Source organism: Natator depressus, chromosome 1, assembly GCF_965152275.1.
Source record: "Natator depressus isolate rNatDep1 chromosome 1, rNatDep2.hap1, whole genome shotgun sequence".
NCBI lineage: Eukaryota > Metazoa > Chordata > Testudines > Cheloniidae > Natator > Natator depressus.
This window is the reverse complement of record NC_134234.1, coordinates 241300535-241325629: the sequence shown is the minus strand read 5'-3', so window position 1 is coordinate 241325629 and position 25095 is coordinate 241300535. Positions and strand designations below refer to the sequence as shown.

The 25095-nt window shown below is 42.6% G+C and overlaps 1 protein-coding gene across 3 annotated transcripts in view; it reads left to right on the top strand.

Annotated features, from left to right (window-relative positions):
* DENND5B (DENN domain containing 5B) overlaps nt 1-15207 on the top strand; it is a 171415-nt gene extending 156208 nt beyond the window's left edge. For 2 of the 3 annotated variants that reach the window (XM_074939400.1, XM_074939408.1), the window contains 5 exons: nt 5614-5801; nt 7137-7219; nt 7374-7500; nt 9479-9653; nt 10827-15206. In XM_074939400.1, coding sequence (XP_074795501.1) covers nt 5614-5801; nt 7137-7219; nt 7374-7500; nt 9479-9653; nt 10827-11010 — 757 coding nt within the window. In that variant the 3' untranslated portion in view covers nt 11011-15206. Of the gene's footprint in view, nt 1-5613; nt 5802-7136; nt 7220-7373; nt 7501-9478; nt 9654-10826 lie in introns of all 3 variants that reach the window. The other variant, XM_074939391.1, reaches the window with a different exon arrangement.
* Nucleotides 15208-25095: the final 9888 nt, after the last annotated feature.

Here is a 25095-nt window from a genome sequence, read left to right as displayed (position 1 = left end):
GGCACATATGCTATCTTCAGTACTGATGACTGTTCCAACACAGTGTATATCTGCAGGTCTAGTACCCACTTCACCTTCAGTACCAGCTGTCCGGTTTAGTACCAAGTGCGATGCCTTTACCGGTACTCAAAGTGCTTTTGACTGTACCACTATTGGTGCCAAAGAGGCTGTTGTGTTGGACTGCAGATGATGTGGGCCATTTATTGGCCCCACCTGGAGTGGCTCCTGCATTACTGCCAGACTACTTGGAAGGGTCTTCAAGATCAAGTGCTGAAGCATCTTACTCTCCTTTGCCTTCATGATACCACTCTCCAAGATCGTCGAGACCTCCTGGGAGTCACCATCGGTACTGCTCCCACAATCTGCTTCCTGGCCTACCTCCTACTGGCCACCAATGCCACATCCACAGTGGCCTCCTTGGAATCCCTGGGAGGTTCCTCATTTGGTAAGGTCCCAATAGTCCTCTCAGTCCAGAGCTAGATCACTTGTTCCTCTGGTGGTTTCTCCACATGGGCCAACTGTGCTGTAGCCATGGGCTTGAGGGGCTGTCTCTGACCTGGTGGAATTGAACCCTTGGTACAGTCAAATGCATTGCCACAAGAGCAGTGGTCTCAAACTTTTGTACTGGTGACCCCTTTCACATAGCAAGCCTCTGAGTGCAACCCCCCCCCCCCAATATTTTAAAAACACTGTTAATATATTTAACGCTATTATAAATGCTGGAGGCAAAGCAGGGTTTGGGGTGGAGGCTGACAGCTCGCAACCCCCCATGTAATAACCTGACGACATCCTGAGGGGTCCCAACCTGCAGTTTGAGAACCCCTGCACAAGAGATTCCGGTGGTTCCATTTCCCTCGTCTTCCTCTTCACCAGACAGTGCTACCATGTCTGAATCCTCATCTCAGGATCAAGTCCTCCTGAGACAAATGGCATCTCCATTGGATGTTCAGGCTGTGTGTTCAAGAGAACACCCATTAGTTAGTGGATGTTCTTCAATCCTCAGCTGCTGGGGAAGTGGCTCTCCATATAAATGAAGCAATATTGGATCCTGCCAAATTTCTGGAATACCCCACGGCTAAGCTTACTGACTAGATATGTTGCCATGGAAGGGTTTGAATATTTCCCATCCACCACCTAATTCCCTGGCTGTGACTGCGACAAATCAGAGTACGACAGAGGAGGTATAAATCTACTCCTAATCAGAGGTTAAACGTTAGATTGTGAGGATAAAAGTGTATTCAGCCTCCTTGTTACAATTGCACATTGCCAACCTGTAAGCATTGTTGTTTAAATATGACTGTAAAATGGGGTGCTATGTCCAAACTTACAAGTAAGTTTCCAGAATCCTCCAGGGAAGAGTTTAAGGCATTTATTGCAGAGGCCCATTTGGTGGCCAAGATGTGTCTACCGTCAGCACTGGATGTGGTGGATGCTTCGTCCAGACATATAGTTGCAGCTGTGATAAGGCCCTGATGGCTACAGAATTCCAGCATAGCTCCTGAAGTTCAGCAGACCAAAGAGGACTTAGCATTTGGTTAGTTTTTGTTTTCTGAGAAAACTGGCAACTTTACTTTATCTTAAGGACTCTCAAGCTACTTCACAGCCTTTGGGATTTACACAGACCACAGAGACATCATTTTATGGGTCGTCAACAACGCCAGCAATATTGCTCTCAGCAATAATTTTGCCAGTCGTCCTACACTGCTGGGCAGCAAGACTTCTCCAGAAAGGACTTAAGTCACAGAGAAGATGATCTTCTGGGTCTAGTTTTACCCAACCAGCCCATGCTCTATACCTTCGGACAGGCAGCCTATTTGACTTTCATATCAAGAGCAGCATGCCAGCTGTGAACATTTCAAACCCATTCCCTCTGGTTTGGGGACAGGCTGTCTTGCTTCTACAGTGCAAGTTGGGAAATAACTACTGAGGATGGATGGGTCCTAAGCACTGCGGGATTGGGTTATGCCATACAATTTCTGTCCATTCCCCCAACCCCCATCCCATTTCTTTCTAGGGAACCTCTTGTGAGCTGGTGCTGCTTTAGCGGGTCCGAACTTTTTGTGCTCTGGGAGCTATAGAGGAGGTTCCTCCTCTTCACTGGGGAAAGGGGGAAGGGATTCTACTTCTGGTACTTCCTGATCCCCTAAGTCCAAGGAAGAGGTGAGACTGATCCTCAGTTTCCATGGTCTCAACAAATACATCAAGTATGAGATTCCACATGATTACCCTGTCCACTATTCTTCCTTCATTGAATCAAACCAGTGGTTTGTTGCTTTCAATCTACAGGACACCTATTTCCATGTGGCAATTTTCCCAGGCCACAGGAAGTTCCTGAGATTCCCTGTCACTGGTCAGTGCTATCTGTACACAGTTCTCTCCTTTGACCTGTCATCAGCCCTACATGTCATTACCAAATGCATGACAGTGGTAATGGCCTGTCTCAGAATGAAGGAAACTGATATCTTCCTGTACCTAGATGATTGGCTAGTGAGGGGCAGAACCGAAAAACTAGTCTTCAATCATGTCCAGTTCACGCCGGATATCTTCAATCGACTGGGGTTGATTTTGAACAAAGCAAAGTTGGCATGGACTCCAACTCAAAAAATCAAGTTCATTGGGGCCCTATTGAACTCTACAAATTAGAGAGCCTTTTTCCCACATGAGCAATTCTGGATAACTTGACACCTTTGACTCTATCTCCAATCTCATCCTTCACCCATGCCAGAAGATACTAAGACATATGGCTGCGTGGTTCAGCATGTGCGATTTGTCTTCCTGCTCCCCAGTCATGGTTGAAGTTGGTCTGTCACCTGAGTTGCCAATCAGTGGACCAGTTTGTCCAAGTGCTTCCAGAGATACTGACTCTCTACAGTGGTGGGCAGAACAGAACAATGTGTGACAGGGAATTCCTTTTGCCCGTCCTCCAGCGACCAGAACTATAGTCACGGATGCCTCCAAATAGGTGGGGAGTACATCTAGGGATGTTAAATGTTATGGGTTTGTGGTTGGATCAGGAAGCGTCGTGTAATATCAACGTACTGAAGCTTTGAATGATTTACAATAGATTGGATCAGGGAGCAGCCATTCACATACTCACCAACAATATCACTGCAGTGTATTATGTGGACAAGCAAGGAGGAGCCTGCTCCTACCAGCTTTGTCAGGAAGCAATCAAGTTTTGGCACTTCTGCATCAAGGAAGAAATCATACCCAGAGCGACATGTTTACCAGGCTCTCAAAACCAGTTTGCCACCCATCTCAACAGGACTTTCTCCAGCAACGAGTGGTCTCTTAAAAAGTAGCATGGTGAGGTCCATTTTCAGAGAATAGGTCAACCAATGGGATGCCCCTTTAGCGATAAAGGACAACAAGTGTCATCATTTTTGTTGCCAAATGGGACTCAGTCCAGGGTCTCTAACCAGTGCCTTTCATTTGAACTGGGGAATGGACCTTTTCCCCCTATCCCTCTCATCTCGCAGGTTACCCTCAAACCGAAGTTGGACCATGCAAAACTGATACTTATTTTGCCAGCTTGGCCAAGACAATATTCATTCTCCGACCTCTGTCTGTCTGTCTGTATAGACCTCCCAAATCTCTGCCTCTCCTTCCCGGCCTGCTGACTCAGTACCATGGCCATGTTGTTCATCCTGTACTAAGCAATCTACATCTCACAGTGTGGATAGTACATGGCTAGATGAAGAGGAAGGGCAATGCTTGGAAAAAGCTCATAGAATCCTGCTTAAAAGTAGAAAACAGTTTACTTATTTGGCTATATGGAGTTTTTTAGTTTGGTCAGTATCTAAGGGAATTCAGTCTGTCCACTCGTATTCAGGACGTTTTGGATTATTTGTTACATTTGAAGTCCTCGGGTCTTTGAGGGTTCACTTGGCAGCAATCTCATCATTCCCTCCTCTGATTGAAGGAAAGTAGTTTACGCAAACTCCATAGTAGCGAGATTTCTAGAAGGTATTGTCTATTTGTTTCTACCTGTGAAGGAAATGGTCTCTTTGTGGGACCTTAATGCTGTGCTGGCCACCCTCACCCTTCCTCCATTTGAGTTGGCAGCAACTTATTTGTTGTGTCTCCTCTCCCAAAAGACAGCCTTTCTTGTGTCTATAGCAGAGTCAGTGAGTTACAAGCCATTAAGGGCAGAACCTCCATATTCTCAGTTCTTCAAAGACAACGTTCTTAAGACCACATCTGAAGTTTTTGTCCATTGTGATCTCGCAGTTTCACCTTAACCAGGTTATTTACTTATGTATATTCTTTCTTAAGACACACTCAAATGCAGATGAGCAGCGTCTACATGCGTTAGATGTTGAGGCAGTGCTTGGCGTTCTTTCTGGAAAGGCCTAAACCATTTTGTTCATCGCCTTGACTTTTTTTTTATCTCCTGTGCGTATTGGATGAAAGGTCAGCTTGTCTCTGCAGACGGTTTCTAGGTGAATAACTTTCTGTATTACCACGGCTTATGGAGTAGCTCAGACTGTGCCCCTACAGACATTATGGACTCATTTGACAAGAGCCTAAGTGATATCAATTGTGGTTCTCGGTGACATTACACATTTGAGGGCTACGTGGTCTTCCGTGCATACTTTTACCAAACATTCTGCTATTACCACAGCATCTCTGTCAGATGCAAACTTTGGGAAGGCAGTGCTGTGGTCGCTGTTGAAGTAAACTCAGAGCTCTACCACCTACTGGAATTGCTTGAGTCAACTGAATCCATGGTGGTTATAGACATGGATTCAGTTGACCCGCAAACAAAGAAAATATAGTTATTTACTTGTATTGTAACTGTTCTTCAAGACGTGGGTGCAGACATTTATGCCACAACGTGCCTTCCTTCCGCTCTGCTTCAGAGTCTCCAGCATTGGAGTCTGGGGCAAAGGAACTGAGTAGGGTCAGGGTGGTGCTGTCCTTGCCGAGCCATGGGAGGGTATATTGGGGTCAGAGGGTGTAAGTGTACCCTGATGGATAATGCTGAGCAAATTTTTCTGGCTTTGGTGTGCTGGGTGCGCACACACATGAGTGGAATACACGTCTGCGCCCCATCTCAAAGAAAAATAGTTACAATATAGGTAAGTAACTGTCTTCTTCGTTGGGTCTCTTAATCTGCAGTTGCAGCTTTACATGCTTTCATTTTGTATATGTAGAAACCTAAAAGAGCCCTATCAAATACTTGTGTATAACACACTTCTGTCTTCTACTGTCTAGTGCTTTCATACTAGCTTGAAAGTTATTTCCTTTTGATCTGACAAATGTAGATTTTTTTTCTTTGTTTTTAATGGTGCTAAAGTTAACATTGCTGTGTCTCAATTACATTTTGCAGTCAAGAAACATGGATGGTTAGCACAGCTCTGAAAAAAGGGATGGCTTGTTGCACAATCAACAGAGAGGTCTCTCACTTTTTCTGAGACAGACATTTTTTCCATTTCTTAGAAATAGAGGGGTTTGGTTTTTTTAAGTGGCAGTTTTTTACTCTGGAGATGATTTCCCACAGCTAACAATGTTTAGTTGGGCCAGAGAGGAGCCTGAAATACTTATGTCCCTTAACTTTGAATTCAAGTTAGTGTTCAACAGTTGAAACTTTTCTGTTGGGTGGTACCACAGGTTCCCATGTGGACGATGGCTGGGGAAGGGAGTTGATGATGGCAGTCTGGAGAGAATTCTTATTGGAGAACTGATAACTTCAGTGTCAGATGAAGAACTTGGGAAGCAGTGCCGTACCCCCCCTCAACAGAAATCCCCAACCACAGCTCGCAGACTGAGTATCACCTCCCTTACAGGAAAAAATACAAGTAAGCCCCTGCCATTTCCAGTGCTCACAGCTATAACATGGTGGTAGTGACTACTGGGAAATAAAGGCATCTTTGTTAACAGGATTGTAACCTCTAAAAGCTAGGTCCAATCTGAAGGAACAATGCTTTCTAACCCTGACTCTGCTTCTATTTTGCTCTGTGACTTTGGGCAAATGACTTAATCTACCTGAATTTCCTCACCTGTCAAATATGGATAAAACCTCTCACTCGGAGCACAAAATATTGAGGCTTATTGTAAAGTACTAAGTATTTTATTTCTGTTACCAGTGTCTGTTTCTCTCCAGGAAAAACATAATCTAGAGAGAGCAAGATGAAACCAGTGATGCTTTCCATGAGTGTGGTTCCATATCTGTGCACGTGTTCGGAACATTTCCTCAAGGGTGGGCACTGCAAAGCTCGGTGATTCAGTTGCCTTTCAAGTCACATGAGGCATTACTTTTGACATGTGGAAGGCCATCAGTATTTTTAAAAACAAAAACACTGAATTGTATTATGTTGAAAAATTGGCAAGTGTTTGGGGGGCAAAAAGCTCTGAGAATGATTGAGTGTGTTAAAGTGAGAGATGAAAGAAGCTCTATCTATTTAGCTTATCAGAACAAATGTGAATAAATTACTCGATGACCTCCTGTAAGTGCCTACATGGGAAGAAGATTTCTGATAGCGGAGAGCTCTAATCTAGCAAAATCCAAGGGCTGAAAACTGGAGCTAGACAAATTCAGACCAGATATAGGGCACCATTTTTTATTTTATTTTATTTTTTTTTAAAGTTAGGGTAACTGACCATCGGATCAACATATCAAGGGATGCTGTGGATTCTCAGTCACCTTGAAGACTTTAAATCTAGATTGGATGCCTTTTAAAAAGCTATGCTCTAGTTCAGCAAGGAGTTGTGGACTTGATGCAGGAGTTACTGGGTGAAATTATTTGGCCTGTGTTATACAGGAGGTCAGTCTAGATGATTGTAATTGGTCCCTTCTGGCCTAAAACCTGTGAAGAACTCTTAGCAATAAGAGTGCTACATGTATGTGTGATGGACAGAGTTTCATTAGCTGAAATAAATTATTTGTAAAGGCAAGTCCTTGACCTGTGCAGTTTGTCTGGCAATTAATTTGGTTAGTTTTGATGATGTTCCCCAGTCATTTACAACTGAGGTTCGTAGATTTGCTCAATGCAAATAACTCCATGAGCTCGACTCATATTAAAGAGAGAATGTTTCCTGCAGTTTGAACCAAGTCTGGTAGTGTGTGAATTTGATTAATGTGCATTGTCTTAATGTTGTCATATTCAGCGATTGTGCTTTCCATTAATTTACAGAACCTAATGCAGGGCAGATCCAAGAGGGAATTGGGGAAGCGGTGAACAATATTGTGAAACATTTTCACAAGCCAGAGAAAGAGGTACTCTCAATCATTAAATATACTGTAATTAGAAGAGGAAATACATGTAAACCTTTTTATAACCAGGGAAACAGGAATCAGTGTACCAGTAACCAGTGTTACACCTGGACTTGAAGCTGCTTGTACTTAAGAACCGTATCTTTTTGTTCCATAGAGAGGCAGCCTTACCATTCTACTATGTGGTGAAAATGGCCTGGTTGCAGCACTGGAGCAGGTCTTCCACCATGGATTCAAATCAGCTCGGATTTTCCACAAGAATGTATTCATCTGGGATTTCATAGGTAAACTGGTGTGTTCTGTTGGGGTGAGAGGGGAGAGAGGGTTAGAGGGAAATGGCTACAAGTGTGCATACCTCAGATTTTAATAAGCTTGGGCTCCATTCAGTTCCTACAGGACCAACTTTCAATATCCTGAGCTAACCCTATGTGAGTGTTTAAGTGCAGTTGTGCTCTGTGTTGTAAAAAATACAAATACACTCCCTACCCTGAGCAGCTTTGTCTAAAAGACAGGCACAGATGAGATGAAGTGAAGTGGAAAACCCAGGTGAGGTGTTAACTTGGGATATTAACCATTTTTTTTGTTTGTCACCAACACATATGTAACATTGGGGTGGAGTGGGGAAGGTCTTTAACTGATGTGGATTAATAATGTATTTCAGCTTTGTAGAAGAAGCGGGTGTTAGGAGGTGTTTGAGAGGAATGACTGGCACAGTTTGGGAGATTACCCAAGCAGAGGGGGTAGCATAAATGAAAGCCCAATGACAAGAGTTGAAGAAGGAAACAGTGTGAATGAGTCCAGTGTCTTTTGGCAGATTCCAGTCAATGGGATGTGGAGGGGTGAGGATGGGAAGTGTTAAGTTTGATCTAATGGGCAGAGGTGAGCCAGTGGATGGGTTTGAGGGAGGGGAGTGATCTGGTCTGCTCAGGAAAGGATGAAGATTTTAGTGGCTGCTTTCCTTACTCAGTGGAGAGGAGTGATATGTGGCAAATGGGGAGGCAATACTAGAGTCACTTTTAGTAATCAAGGGAGGGGGAGGACAAAAGCGTCACAAAGCAAAGGAAGGAAAGGGGTTTTTTTGTTTTTTGTTTTGTTTTTTTCCATATGTGGCAAAAGAAGCAATAGCAAGACTTGATAATAGTCTGGATGTATGAGGAGAAAGAAAAAGTAGTCAGAGATGACCCATGAACCCAAGTCTGAGCCACAGCAGTGATCATGATTGTACGCAGCAATAGCAAAAGGCGGGTGTGGGGAGGGCTTGCTGGGAAAAACAAGGAAGAATTTACGTAGGATAATTCCAGAGCTACATCTTTTGAGACAGCAAAAGATGAGAGGTTTCAGAGTAGCAGCCGTGTTAGTCTGTATAAGAAATGGTTTTGGGAAGGAGGTGACAAGGAGGAAATATACAACTGCAGCGTGTGACTAGAAACAAGCTTTGGAACTACTTTTAGAAATGGATTCAGGTTCTGATTCAAATGAAACTTGGCTTCCCTCAAATCCAAACTTGTCCACTTCACAAGAACTGCCACATGTTTGACAGCCTCTTCTCAAGAGACAGCCAAGACATGAAGTGATAGAGGATTGTGTTTTCTCAGATTGAGGCTTATTGATACAGGCATATTTGTAGGGGTAGCTTGCATGCCACCTATTAGAACTGCATTTTCCTAAACAGTAATTCACTAAAATATTTTGATAAGGAAAGAGGAAAAATCTTTGGCAGTTTCACAAGATACAAACGTAGTAAAGGAGGTGTTGGGAAATGGCTTTCAACTACAATCTGATGGAAAGCGATACTGGTTGGAGAATAGTCTTATTCATTTGATGTTATACTGGTAATTATCTATTGGTCCACACTGCTCAGCCTTTTGGGTCTCAGGAATATATTTTAAGGGAATAAATAAGTTAAGCCTCTTAGCCTGAGGGAAGATCTCACTCAGGAAATCCATAACTAGTAGCTAATGACATTTATAAAATGGGAGTAATTGAACTATTTGTAGGCATTTTTGTGGTGCTAATCACTAAACTAAGTCATGATGCTAATTTACGTTACAGTATACAGTGACCACAGTTGCCAGCTGTCGCCACAGAGCAGTTTCTGAGACTACCACACTTCCCCCTACATTTAGTAGGAGATATAGTCACCATGAGGTAGCTTTTGGCACATGCTAACGTTTTTTTAATGGCTTCCTTTCCGTAATTGTGCTGAGGTGGCTTCAGAGTATTTTGTATTAACCATTGCATGGTTTTACTTTCTCTCCACAGAGAAAGCTGTTGCTTACTTTGAAACCACTGACCAGTTTGGGGACAACGAAGAGGACGTCTTGCTTCAGAGATCATCCTGCAAAACATTCTGTCACTACGTAAATGCTATCAGTACTGCACCAAGGAACATTGGGAAGGATGGCAAATTTCAAATCCTGGTTTGCCTGGGGACTAGGTACAGAGCAACGTTCTTCACTGTGGTGTTCTCTAGTGTTGGAGTAGTCAGTTGAACAACAGTGTGTCACTCTTATTGGACACCTTAATTTACTAGCTTAAAATATTTTGGACATATAAATTGCCCAGTTCATGCTTTTAAATAAATGTCCTTAAGAGTGGAAGAAAAATTTGTTAGATATGTATTATTCCTGATGATTAGCATATACATTTCTGCAAGTCACTTTTTTCTGTTTTAATGAAATTCATGGTAATGCAGGGAAATTGTGTGCATGATCTTATCTCTTTACGTGATGATATGCACAAAGTACAGGCCTCAGGAGTTCAGGGTGCCCTCAAAAGAGAAATCAGTCCACCTCTTCCTTCCCCAACTCTCTTTTATTTACCCAAACGAAAACGGGCACATGGCTATCTCTGTCTTTGTGAAACCTTGTGGGGGGAAAAAATCTGCCTTTCCTAATAGGATTTTTGAGTACTTCTATCAATATTTTTTTCCTTTTTTCTCTTCCTTTGTCTTATGTATCTAGATATTTTTATTTTTAAAACTGTATTTCACCAATACAGAATTCCTGGACTTTTCTTTCCTTGCTAGTGGCCTAGGAATTAAACAGAATCTTTCCCCATGGCATTAATCTGACTTCCTTGATCTCTTCCCTGCCTTTACTCTCCTGTGTCAGTCCTCAAAAAATTGAAATTATTATGCCACCTACAGTGTGGTCAGGGATTAATACTAAAGTAGGTTCTAGAAGTTTTCTTTTCTTTTTTCCTGTTGACCCAAATACAACAGTGTACTTCTGTTTCTCTGAACAGAATTAGGGAAGTAGTAAAACAAATTAATTTGTACTGAAAACTGGGGTGGGGCATCTCTTATTACATGATTGTGCAACACCTAGAACAATGTGGTACTCACCTGATTGGGCCTGTAGATGCCACTGCATATAAATAATATAATATAAACAGGATCCCAATTATTATATGGAGAGCTTTTGAGTGCAAATGACACGTCACCTATGCAAAAATGGACACTGTGTTTTGGGGTGTGTTAAAGGCGAGAGCTCAGATTAAGTTCAAAGATTCATAGATACTAAGGTCAGAAGGGACCACTATGATTGTCTAGTCCGACCTCCTGCTCTGGACACAGCATATTGCATTCATTCCATTCTTCTCTTGGTAGGGATCACTTCCTTCCTCAATGGATTCCATTGCTAGCAGAGTGTCCTGCCATCACAAGGATGTATGAGGAGAACGCCCTTCTGCGGGACCGCATGACAGTGAATTCCCTCCTCCGAGTCCTACAGACATTACAAGATTTCAACATTATCCTAGAAGGGTCACTCATTAAAGGAGTGGATGTGTAGTATGGCTTTGATGAGAACGTCAGTGTGTCTCTGCTAAGCAAGCAAACAAACAAAAACTGGGGACCTCTTAGAACTTGAATGCTGCGGTAGTGTATCACTGTAAAGCAGAGCACCCGGTTATCGGGTGGGAGTGGGAAACCCAATTTACACCAGATTCAGGACTGTCCTAAAGCTGCAGACAAGCTAGAATGCGGTATTGTCGTTTATTTGACACAGAATAAAATAGAGTATTTTCATGTGTTAGATGTATGTAAATATGCTATCTTCTTTAAGAAATTATATTCCTCCTATACTTTTCTTAGACAATGTTCTTGTGCTGAAAATAAGTAGCTTAAAACCGTGGGACAGCTGAGGGGGAGGGATGTTGCTGCTTGATAGCAAGGAAGAAGCCAGTCAATGTGTAAATACAGTGCAAACTCAGCAGGGCTTTTTTCAGGTGTTGCAAAAGAACACAGCAAGTTTCAATATGTAGCCACTGCTGCTATCTCGTTCTTGGAAATGTTGTGAATGTGTACTGTTTACCCTACTGTACATGGTTTCCCTTATTTTATGTTTTAAAGATCCAAGCCTCTCCATGCGTATAAGCTGTGAGTCGTCCTATTTAAGATCTTTTGTGTAATTTTTATTCATCAGCACAAGATGAGGTGCAAATGAAATGTTTAAACACTGGACATGAGGAATTGTTGAGCCTCCAAGAAAACCCACCGGGACCTGATATCTGTTATTTTAAAAAAACAGTACTGCACCAGGCTATATTTGGGAAATGTCAATAGCTTGATTTGTCATTTTGTCCCTCTTCTGTCCGGGTTTTGTTCAGATGGTTTTTTTCCCCTGGTCTGCGTTTGTGCTGTGGATGATGACGTATGCTTCAAGAGGTTGTCTGCTTTTATAGGTTTGTTGAAGAACTTGGTTCAGAAGATGAACCAAACTCTGTTTCTGTTTTTTGAGATGCATACGTTGCTATAGAGCCACAAACACCGACTTCGCTGTGCTATAGGACTGTTTCAACCAGTTGTGAAACACTGGCAAGTTACTAGTCTTCCTTTATCCTGGGGAGTAAGTGTTCCTGGGAGGCACAGGATCACTTTGGTTTTGAATAATTCAGCTATAGAAAAGAAGTGAGGCAAGGGGAATTGGTGTCAAGGCTTCTGTTTCATACTGTTTCAAACTAATAATGTGTTAAAGAAACAAAAATGTCACAGGCACAGAACTCGGAGAAACCGGGAGCTGCTGAAGTTCCACATGCTAAAATAAAAACTAGATTATTTAAAATAATTTCGGTGATACATCCCATATATTTGCTGCATGCTATCATTCAGTTTTCCTTCCACCGAGATTTGATTTATGCAAAGCTGGGGGTGTGTTAACTCTCAGCCATTATTAGCCTTCGGAGATGGGTTAGAAATCCTTTTGTTTGTTTCACTGGTTTAATCAATTTGATTACAACTTATTCTTCAGTGGATACCTGGGGACATCACACAGATTGGTATAAATAGCAATCTTTGCTTTGGAGAGGCCCTTTGCTAAAATAACAGATTACATTGTAGGTGAGAACTGCAGTGCATTACAAAAGATTTTGGTTGAATGTTGAACATTGCTTCTTATGTCTAGAAAGCGAGAGAGTCCCCCAGATAGATAAATATAATGAAGAGAACAAGATCCAGGGAAGGGGCTTAGAAATAGTGTCTCTTTCCTGCTTGCACGTTGCCACCTTCAGAACAGTATTAGAAAATTGGCATTTTAGTCACTGCCAGCTCGTAGACAAGGTTTAATATCTCCAGTGAGCTATGGTGAGGCAGAATGAGGATAGTGCTCCTCCCAAGTATTGGAAAAGATTAGGGATAAGGGCAGGTTGAGGGAGATGGAGGCAAAACGAAATTTAGATAATACAAAAGTATTAAGTTTTGATAGAAAGGAGTTGGCACCAGCTTTTGGGCATGACGGCAGTGTGAAGCGCTGTGTAGGATGCCTGCAACAGAAGGATTCACTTCCCAGGCTGCTGAAGCTCATGCATGTTGTGACACTGGTATACGCTCTCCTTTTATAAGCTAGTAAGAAATACTCACTCTGCTACTGCCCTCCAACTGGACAGTTCTTGTAATAACATTCATTTTGGTGTCAGGAAGGAAGTCCCACCCCACATCTCCTGGACAGATGATAAGCAGTCAGATGGCATCCGTCTTATTTGAAGAAAGGCTTGTAGTGTATAAATAGAAAAATGTTGACCAAAAGCAGAGGAGCCCAGGAAGATACAAGGATCTCATCCGAAGTGTACCGCTCTGTGCTCAGCAGAGCTCTTTCAGTATCTGAACGTTTATGTGCAAAACCATCACGCTATTGACACGCTATTCAGATTGCTCTCCTCAACACCCAAGGTTGTCATGGGAGGGATTCTGTGTTGCTTCGTGATTTAACCAAGGTACAGCTTTTACCAAATTGAAGCTGTTCAGAATCCAAGAATCTGCTCTTGCTTGAATAGACCAATACCATCCAAAATGTTCTATGCAGGACTGCAGTATCAATATTGGAGTTGTGGAGAACAAATCTGGGGGGCTATGAACAATGCAATGGGTGTGTACCAAAAGTTCACATCTGTGCATTGACTCTAAATTAATCTTTACATCTTGGGAGAGGGGTGTATTTTGGGGTGGCCATGCCACTCCAGCTAAAGTCAAGAGGAGATAAGACCAACAATTGAAAATTCATCCCTAACACTTGACTTTTTGAATGAATTATAAACTGAGTATCAAAAACCATACATTGCAAATCAATAATTTTATGTCCTATAATTAGTATTAATGTTCCCTCCCACCTGACCTCCCAATCTTCTAAATGATCTTCATTACATCATGAAAAATTATCCATTTTGTCATTGATCTGTTGGCTTTTTGCATGTGGATTACATTTCCTTTCCAGAGCAATCTGCATCCTGGTAGTTGTGCTTTGTTTTTCTAAATACTTATAGCTGATGCAGGAACATAGCCGTGACACTGGGCCACAAGGAAATTAAGTGGAAAATATATGCAGCTTAGGGTAGAAATGAAAATGGAGACATCCTTTAAGGGCAGGCATAGACGGCAAGGACTGTCCATAGAGGGCAAGTATGAGAGGAGAAGGACTTCTTAAAGGTAGTCTTTTTAATCTAAAGAATAAATCAACACCTGACTAATTTAAGACTTTAAATATGGATTTTTCCATTCTAAACTAGATGTAAAATCCCATGGTATTTAACTTAATATAGAACGTCACATGGAAAACGTTAACTTATGGGACACATTTTATTTTGGTCAAGTTTTCATACCACGTGAATGATATGGGAAGAATATTATGTCTAAAATTCTCTTGTATGTAATAAAACACTGTAGGTGCCCTAAGGTATTTTGAAGCATGGGGCAGAGCTGAGTGCCTCTCATCCCTAATACACTAGTTACTTGACATCCTTGGTGGTATGGTTCTTTGCAATGAAATTTTATTCTTTCATGTGGTTTTTGGTTTTTTTCGTAGATTACTTTGATAATTGGACACGTAGTATTTTTTCTGTGAGCTCTACGGAAATCAATCGGGATTCTCTTAAGCTAACAACATTTATACTTCAGTATTAAAGCACCTTCAGTGGTTGAAAAATGGAATCTTGGAAAAGACCTCAGCCCTCTGGCGCCTACTTTTACAAAGCAAACTCTTTAACCAAATTTTGCCTGTTTCTAGTGTCTGAGTTCTGCATAGTATTATTACACTAACATTCAGTATACTAGCTTGAAAGAGTCAAAAAATCAAATGCATCACTGAGTCTCTATAAAACATGTAGTTATAATTCTCTGAAACAAACTGGATTCCATTGTGTTCAGTGAAAATCTGTTTATTCTGAGCTGACATTTGTAATTAGTTTATCTTTGTTCAAAATGATCTCTCTTTAAAGTAGTTGTGTGAAGGCATATTTAAGAAATTTCTGTCTTTCAGTCAAATGAAAGCGTGCATCTCATAGGGAAATGTTCAGTGTTAAACTTGATATGTACAAATGTGCCCTGTATAGTTTTAAAAAAAACCCTGTGTCTCCATAGTAAGTTTTTTTGTTTGTTTTTTTTCCTTTACATTATTACTAACTGAATCAGAACTGGATTATTTTCAGAAAGAAATTAGTAAAAAGTATTGTTATATCAAGCACTTTAACATATCATAAACTGACATCAGTTTTTCAGGTTTTGAAGTACATTTAAATACAGCTTTTCATGCTATGTTCTTTACAAATAAAACTGTGAAAATAAGAATGTGTCATTTTCTCCTTGCAGAATAGCAACCAAAAGATGCCTGAGAAAACTTAATGAGCTGATCGAAAACTGGAACACAGGTTCTGTAGATAGGAGAGGTTGAATATAACAATTCTAATGATATCTTTCTGTGACATTGTAGAGAGGAGCTCCTGGGTATTCTGTATTTGTATTCTCCTTGATATGTAGCTCCCCCCAAGCAACAAAGTGTGACTGTACTCCTCCTTTTGAATGCTTAGGCTGAAATGTTTTTCAGATCAGAGGAGAGAACCTTGATCATGGTGAAATTTAATTCTTAGAACAAGAGAGACAAGATGGGTGATGTAATACTGTTTATTGGACCAGCTTTTGTTGGTGAAAGAGACAACCTTTCAGGCTACACAGAGCTCGTCTTCAGGTCATCTTAGAACAAGGGCCTTTTTTAGATTGCCATCTGAACTGACTACCTTGGGCTGTGTTTTCCCTTCACAGCTAGCCTCTGAATCTTTTTGGATAAGGAGATGCACTTTGACTGGCAGTGTCCTAGAGGTTATGTTTCGTTCCCTCTGGCACTGGGCGGCCCAAATGCTTTGATCCAAAGGTCTAAAAATCTGAAGCTGACAAAGTGCCACATGTCATCTAGCTCCATCATATATTTTGTATAAAGAATGCAGTAGTGTGTGAAAAGGGGAGATGGACATAGAAAAGGGGAAGATGAGAAACACTATGGAAAAAGGTGCAAAATAGTAGTGACAAAATGGTTCTCCTTCATTGTACTGTAGAAGAAGATAAGGTTTGGATTTTCAAAAGCCTTCAATGTTGGCCGAACCCTGCTTCTGCTGAGATCAATGACAAAACTACCTTTTGACTTCAGTGGGAACAGTTAGTGAATTCTGGGCAGTTCTGAAAATTGTACCCTTAAAATACACCTAACAATGTCTATAATATATATAAAATTTTGCCATTGGAAATGAAGAAATAAACCCAGCATCACTAACTCTTAATTTTTTTCACAACACTAGCAAATTTGGGATTTTTTTTCCGTGTCTCAAGAAAACATCACAAAAGGCTGAATTTTCCCTTAGTCAGAATGGCCACCATCTATCACTGCCAATGGGGCAGAAAGATAGCTGCCATCTCTCTGCAGTCTGTCTGCATGTGGAAGTGAAGCTGCCCTTAGTAAAGTTGACTGCTACCTCCTATTTTCAATTAGATTGAAGCCTTGCCCACTGGCAAAATGGGTGCCACCCTATGATTCAGGGGAGTGCATAGCGTGTGGACTGTGAGGAGCAGTAGAGACACTGCAAAGTGAATGGGGAGTATGAGGTGAGCAGGCATGAGGGTGGTTCAGAAAGCTCTGTGGGAGATTGAGGGCTGTGGGACACACAGACCTGCCCTGCCCTGCCCTGCCCTCATGTATGGCCCTAGGGCAGTGAAGGGGGAGGTTAGGGAGCAGTTGCTGCTTGATCTGGGTCCCAGGACCCAGTAGCAAAACTTCCCTTCTGATGGCTTGGAACGTCGCCTTTACTTGAGATCCAGGCAGAGAAGCCCCAGAGGAGGCTGGGGAAGTGGTGCTGCTGGGACCAGGAAAGGGAAGTACCCCAGGGCCAGCAAGAGATAGGGGATGTGGGGAGTCAGGTCAGTAGTAGGGGAACTGCCATCCAATTCCTATCTTAAGGATGAAGAGCGGGTACATGGAGTTTCCATCTGAGCAGCCAGGGAGAAGTGTACATTAAAGGTGGACTTTTCAATCTGAAATTCTCTCACACACTGGCAGAGGAACTGGTTTGACACTTTTCACTCCTGATTTGTGAAGCCAGTCTCATAGCTTTTTGGGATCAAAGTTGTGATTTTTGATCTCTTGAGGCTGGTAAAACTGCAGACCCAATGAAAGATTGAACCTCTCAGTCGGGCCTGTTATGTGAAAATCCCCAGCAAAACATTGATCTGTAAGATCTTAATGTTTACGTCAACAGCAGGCCTGTGCTGTACCCTCCACACCTGCAAGATCTCAAGAGGCAAATTTCAATAGAAGTGACGATATGTAATCCTGTTTTCTTACTATATGTACGTCTAAAACCAGATTGTGAGGGATCAAGGACTGCCAAAAGAGCAACATGCAGCTGGAGCTGTTCTGATGCCATGTGTTCGGTGACCTTCCTCAAAAATGAGGGAGGAGAGAATGAGCAGTAGTTGGCGAAACTGTTAGTATCAAGAGCTTTTTGTTTTGAAGTAGGAGCATCGGTGCAATCTTTCACGGTCAGCTGCAACATTATTTTCCTTGTGGGAGACTTTCGCAATCCTTTCCAATAATGGGACCAAGAATAAGCCTTTGCCATCTGTGATATAAGTATCCAGATCACAAATAGTGTAATACAACTCCCCAAACACAGTGTATTTTTTAAGTAAAGCAGGGCTCAGCTCAGCCAGATGAAGTAGTGCAGGTAACTTCTTTCCTCATATCACAGCCCATGCTGCCATCTAGACATGCCCAAAGCCCATCTATATTGTCAGCAAAGTAGATGGAAAATTCTCTGTAAGAAACTCACTCAGGGAATAGCTAATGCACCAGACACTGGTTGTTTTCCAGCACTTTAAATAATTGTGCCGGGTCAGACTTTGCAAGGAGAGAGGGAAAGCACTTTTTCTCCATCTGTCACCATCACAGCGTAAAAACGTAAGTTGTCTCCACACAGTGTCAGAGTGACTGAAGTGAGCTTTTCTGCAGCAGCACTCTTGCTTTCTCCCTTATCGCTTCCTCAGTCAGTGATGAGCCCATTTGATCTGAGCGAATGACGAGAAGAGAATACATATTTGTGCCCCAATCTGTCATTCAGTGATGGTTCCACTAAGCCACTGATAAAGCTGATCAATGGCAGAAGAGGATACACCTTGAGGAAGATCTGGCACCCATTAGGTCTGACTATATTCTACAGCCCACCATTAAAGAATAGCTCCTCCAACAAAAAGGTGGAGGGGGAGGCTAGGCCCTCACCTCTGCCAGCAGATGTGGCTATCACACTGACACAAGTTTTTTCCCTTTCCAGGTCCATCCCTAATAAAGATCTGAAATACATCCAGGAACTTTTGGCTTAAAACCCTCACAACAGCATTGTATTTGTCATGGTGCCCCTGAAGTCTCAAGTGTAATGTGTAAGTTATTCTTGAAATGAATCCTGGAGATGTTACTATGATGATTTTCACATGCTGAGTGCTTTCTGTTAAAGTCTGAGCATTCCTTGCACATACTATTAAATGATGCCTCTAAGCACTCCAGAGTTGTCATGATGGTGAGATCCACCCTTCACATAACTTCTCTGTGCCACAATGGCCTGGTAAAACTTGGATAAGTCACGTGTTCTAAGGGTAGGAATAGACCCCAAAACTCCTACTCTTTTTGCCTTTAAGTAGAAGACCCATTGTTCACTTCCCAGTTTGGACCCATCCTTGCCTTTCCTCCTGTGATCCATTCAGTCTGAAGTCTAACAAGAATTCCAAGTTAATGTCAATAAATCAGTGTAATGGAACGGTCTATACACCAATATTCCTGGGTTAACATTATCAGGACTCCGCCTAAATGAACATGTTGCAATGACAGGTGTCAGAGTAGCAGCCGTGTCAGTCTGTATTCGCAAAAAGAAAAGGAGGACTTGTGGCACCTTATAGACTAACCAATTTATTTGCGCATAAGCTCACTTCATCAGATGCATTCGGTGGAAAATACAGTGGGGAGATTTATATACATAGAGAACATGAAACAATGCGTGTTACCATACACACTGTAACAAGAGTGATCACTTAAGGTGAGATATTACCAGCGGGGAGGAGGGGGGACCTTTTGTACTGATAATCAAGGTGGGCCATTTCCAGCAGTTGACAAGAATGTCTGAGGAATAGAGGGTGGGGGACGGGGGGAAATAAACATGGAGAAATAATTTTACTTTCTGTAATGACCCATCCACTCCCAGTCTCTATTCAAGCCTAAGTTAATTGTATCCAGTTTGCAAATTAATTCCAATTCAGCAGTCTCTCGTTGGAGTCTGTTTTTGAAGTCTTTTTGTTGAAGAATTGCAACTTTTAGGTCTGTAATCGAGTGACCAAAGAGATTGAAGTGTTCTCCAACTGGTTTTTGAATGTTATAATTCTGGACGTCTGATTTGTGCCCATTTATTCTTTTAAGTAGAGACTGTCCAGTTTGACCAATGTACATGGCAGAGGGGCATTGATGGCACATGATGGCATATATCACATTGGTAGATGTGCAGGTGAACGAGCCTCTGATACTGTGACTGATGTGATTAGGCCTTATGATGGTGTCCCCTGAATAGATATGTGGACACAGTTGGCAACGGGCTTTGTTGCAAGGATAGGTTCCTGGGTTAGTGGTTCTGTTGTGTGGCGTGTGGTTGCTGGTGAGTATTTGCTTCAGGTTGGGGGGGCTGTCTGTAGGCAAGGACTGGCCTGTCTCCCAAGATCTGTGAGAGTGATGGGTCGTCCTTCAGGCTAGGTTGTAGATCCTTGATGTGTTGGAGAGGTTTTAGTTGGGGGCTGAAGGTGATGGCTAGTGGCATTCTGTTGTTTTCTTTTTGTTGGGCCTGTCCTGTAGTAGGTGACTTCTGGGTACTCTTCTGGCTCTGTCAATCTGTTTCTTCACTTCAGTAGGTGGGTATTGTAGTTGTAAGAATGCTTGATAGAGACCCATCACTCTCACAGATCTTGGAAGACAGGCCAGTCCTTGCTTACAGACAGCCCCCCAACCTGAAGCAAATACTCACCAGCAACCACACGCCACACAACAGAACCACTAACCCAGGAACCTATCCTCGCAACAAAGCCCGTTGCCAACTGTGTCCACATATCTATTCAGGGGACACCATCATAGGGCCTAATCATATCAGCCACACTATCAGAGGCTCGTTCACCTGCACATCCACCAATGTGATATATGCCATCATGTGCCAGCAATGCCCCTCTGCCATGTACATTGGCCAAACTGGACAGTCTCTACGTAAAAGAATAAATGGACACAAATCAGACATCAAGAATTATAACATTAAAAAACCAGTCGGAGAACACTTCAATCTCTCTGGTCACTCGATTACAGACCTAAAAGTTGCAATTCTTCAACAAAAAAACTTCAAAACCAGATTCCAATGAGAGACTGCTGACTTGGAATTAATTTGCAAACTGGATACAATTAGGCTTGAATAGAGACTGGGGGTGGATGGGTCATTACACAAAGTAAAACTATTTCCCCATGTTTATTCCCCCACCCCCCCTGTTCCTCACATGTTCTTTTCAACTGCTGGAAATGGCCCACCTTGATTATCACTACAAAAGGTGCACCCCCCCCCCCACCTCTCCTGCTGGTAATAGCTCACCTTACCTGATCACTCTAGTTACAGTCTGTATAGTAACACCCATTGTTTCATGTTCTCTGTGTATATGAATCTCCCCACTGTCTTTTCCATTGAATACATCCAATGAAGTGAGCTGTAGCTCATGAAAGCTTATGCTCAAATAAATTTGTTAGTCTCTAAGGTGCCACACGTCCTCCTTTTCATGTTGCAATGAGTAATATACACAAGTTTCATTTACACAATACAAATGGGAAGAATGTACTACAGATTCATTTCTGAAGTGTTTAAATAGCTGCTGCTGAGCAGTTACTCTACAAATAAAAGGCTATAAATGAAAACTAATGAAATTTAGCAATCGAAGAGAAAATTACCAGTGGTTTGTACCTCATAGTTAGAGCCATCCAGAGAATTTAAGACAGACAGCCCTACACTCGTGTATTCAGCATATTCAGCCTCAAATTCTCACATACTCGCACAACCGTCAGACCAAGTCTAAACTAATTCAAAGCAAGTCTCTGCTAAACTCTTACCCAGATGTTAGATTACAGACTCTGCAGTCACTGCATTCTCCTTATTTCTAAGAACCCCAGACTGTCTTACAGAGGAACCTGGAGCTACCCTCTCATTGATGGAAATGGTCGGTTAGGTCTCGGATGCTGCATGCTGATGGCCTGTTGTCGTGAAGCTTACCCCCATGTCGCCTGTGCTGTGTTTGTTCTGAGGATAGACAAGTGTTTTTAGTGCTGTCAATCATGCTAGACATTGAGGCTGGGGTTTTCAAAGGAGTCTATGGGCATTAGGTGCCCAACTCCCCATAAAACCCTGCCCTAAATTTTCTCATACAAGCACAGTGGTCAACATGTCAGTTTTTCTTGAAATGCAAAATCTGGCAAGTCTCTGGATGATTCAACCAAATTCTATGAGCTATGACGGACTTTTACTTCACTTCATAATGTACAAGGACTCTAAACTGAAAGTCTAAAGACTTCCTCCCTTTGATGTGTCTGGTTGGGTGATGCATTGCACTCTCAAACTGTGCATTAAGTAGCTTATCCCAGCCTCCAACAACTTGTGGTGTCTAGTGAGCTCTTTATTGTAAGCACAAAGTGATGTGAGTTTATATGCTTCCCCCCCCCCCCCCCCCCAAAAAAAAATGCAAAGTACACTCCCTTCCAATTGGTATCTCCATTTAGCTTCACGGGCAGGATACTGCCTTAGTCATGAATAGAAGTGACTTCTTAGTAGACATCCAGTTATTGGTTCATGTCCATTTCAAATGTACACAATTTGATCTTTGGGAAAGTCTGCTCTGGATGCAAACTTTGTGGCTTGAGCTCATTTCTCCTATTCCATGGTTGATACTACTTATGTATTGGTATGTCCCTTATCCACGCCAGGGAATGCAATTTACTGAATGTTTTGCATTCATGGTTCAGGTATTTGACAAATCGGAGAGGAAAGATGGTTTTGTGGTGAAGACACTGAACTGGGACTCAGATGATCTAGGTTCAGCTCCTGAATCTGTTAGACTTTGTGTGTACCTGTGGGCAAGCCACTTAGGCCCAGGTCCTTAGGTTCCTAAATCCCACTGAAATCAATAGGATTTAGGGACTTTAATACATTTTAAGGATCTGGACCTTAATCTCTCTATTCCCCATCATAAAAGTCTTCCTTTTCCCCACCCTGTGTGTGTCTTGTCTATTTAGATGGTAAGCTCCTCAAACTGAGAGCTCTCTTACTATGCGTTTGTACAGACCCCTAGCACAATGGGGCCCCAGTCTTGGTTGGGCTTCTAGGTGCCACAGTGATACAAATAACCTCTAAGAAGCCTAGTAAGTGGTTAATTTAGGTAAGTTGCTCAGTGCTCTGGTGACTAGCATTATGGACATGGCTATAAACAACACACACCTGGCTGCTGCTTTTGACATCATCTGAGCAGTGGGTGAGCATGACATCACATGGGCCACAAGACTGGGAGTAGGGAGAGAAAAAGAAGCCACCCCTGGAGGCGATTGAGGTAGCCCCCTGCTCCTTGGCTTTCTGGTTGCTGGCCAGGACTCTTCTAGGAGAGCAGGGGCTTTTCAAAGTCCAACCATGAGACTATTGCTGCTGGGAGGGAGCCCCCATCATGGGGGTGTGGAGACAGGCTGATAAGACCTGATGTGCCTGGAGCACTTCCCCTGCTGGGGTAGAGATGATAGGGAGGGAGGCAGGCAAGCCCTCCCCACTGCCTTCCTCCCTGGCTGGTTGGTTGCTTTGCCAAGAATGATGTGGGCACCTCCCTTGCTGCATGCACCCATTTTAGTTTGATCCTCCCTTCCCTTTGCCCCAAAACCTCTGCCCGGCTATAAAGCAAAATCTGTCATCAGTGTGCCAGGCACAGACTGTTGGTTGTGTGCTCCATGCAAAGCATAATCTCTTTACTAGTGGAGTATCTTCTGTAATACTCAGAACACCCACAAGATAACTGAGATTTTTTTCCTTGCAAGAAACTGAGACATTCCATTTAAAACACACTGCAGCAGCATCCCAAACTCCGATCATCCCACGATGAGAGCGAGTGCTGGTCTAGCAGAAGTGCTGTGGTCTCGGTAGCAAGTCCCAGGGGCCCCACAGGACAGTCACATTTGGGATGTCCCCTGCCACTGTACCCACTGAGGAAGGTTCTTACCTGGATGAACCTTGCCAGCTGTGCAAGATATGCAGCCTTTGAACTATCATTCTGCATTGAAATACATGTGTTTATGTTCTTCTAAATCAGACCATATAATATAAAACTAGCAGCTTGGTGTTAGAGTTGTGATTATGGGTTTGCCTGAGACCCAGACATGCTGCAGATGGGCTGTGGTTCCTTACTGTATAAATAGCACCAAGTTGGCAGAGGGCAGGTGTGGTTTATAGGACAATTTCCCCCTCTAAGTAAAATGATTTTTAAATGGATTTCAAAGCTGCCTTTGGTGAACTGAAACAACCAAGGGATTCTCTTTGCAAATACAGTGGTTGCACTTAAACTATTTCTCTTCAGGTTTCAAGTTTTTAAAGGTGTGAGAGATGTTTTGTATGTGATGGGAGCATGGTCAAATTGGTAGAAACTCTCAGACTGCTAGAATCTGTTTAAGTACATCCACTCGATGCACATTTATAGAAGAGAATTTCAGCATATGTGCAAATCAGTGTTAAATGCTGTCGGTGAGTGACTTTGGGGTGAAAGGTGTGATAACAGCACTATGCTCAATTTATTTTTAATTGGGTGCAAAATTGCAGATGTGAGAGATGGATTTGCAATAGGTGAACCTTGGATGGTCTCTCCCATGATGTAAAGCCAGGAAGAAGGTGAAGGCACATTTTGGATCCCAGATGGGGGGGTAGAATCCAGCACCTGTCCTACAAGCTTCAGGCATAGCCTAACCCATCCTGGGGGTGAAATCTTGGCGCCATTGAAGTCAATGGGAATTTTGCCCATTGATTTAAATGGGGCCAAGATTACACCCTAGAAATGTAAAAAGAGCTATATGCACACACAGAGCCATGTATAAATTAGCATGTTTGTACTTCTCTTATCCAACCTGACTGGGAATCTCTCTTGTTGCATAGCTATGATATGATTATTGTTGCAGTCTGCAATGTGTGACATTGATTAAGCCAATCCTACTCTTAGGGCACAAGAGTTTGCAAAGCTTATAGCCCGTTCAGGATGTACTTCCTGAGCACTATTCTGCATCCTCCTTTTCTGTTCTCTCCTCCCACTCAATGGGATATTACTGTGTGGTATTAGTTGACAGGTTAGATTCATGGCACGTAACCTATAGAAGGCCTGAGATTCATTTTCCTTCGTTCCACCTGGAGAAAGAACTCTAGACTCACTTACTTAACTGTTTTTAAAGACAGCTTGGTAGCCATGTAATAGGGTGGTTGGAACTTACAAAATAGGGGTTAAAAGTGGAGTCTTCTAGATTCAAAGCATGGATTCTCAATCTGGGGGTCACAACCACCCTGTCCTTCCAGTATGGTTAAATGAGAGGGATCTCCTGGCTCGATCAGAAGGGGATCCTGGAAGGGTCCCGGTAGGGAGAATATTGAGACCCCCCTGTTGTAGAGGGTGGGGATTCAAACCCATCAGGGAAGGGGCTAGGAGTTAGTTTGGGTGTGCTCTTCAACCCACCCCCCCCAGTTGACTATGAGCTGCAGGAAGTGCCCTTAGTGTTGCTCGTTAGGCCCCAGATGCTACAAGTTTCATTTGCATTTGGGACTTTGGTCAAAAGAAGCTTTCATTTTACATTAAAGACTAAATCAGGTTGTGGTGGTGGAACTAGCTATTGCACTTACCCAACTTGTTATTAACCTGTTATCGTAAACTGAGAGACTCCTGGCTATAAAAATGAGGAGTCATATGTGGCACTTTCACATTCTTCAATCGTACCCTCTTTGCTGACACAGTTCCCTGTTCTGATGACAGCTAATGCCTCTGTGCATTAGCAGGA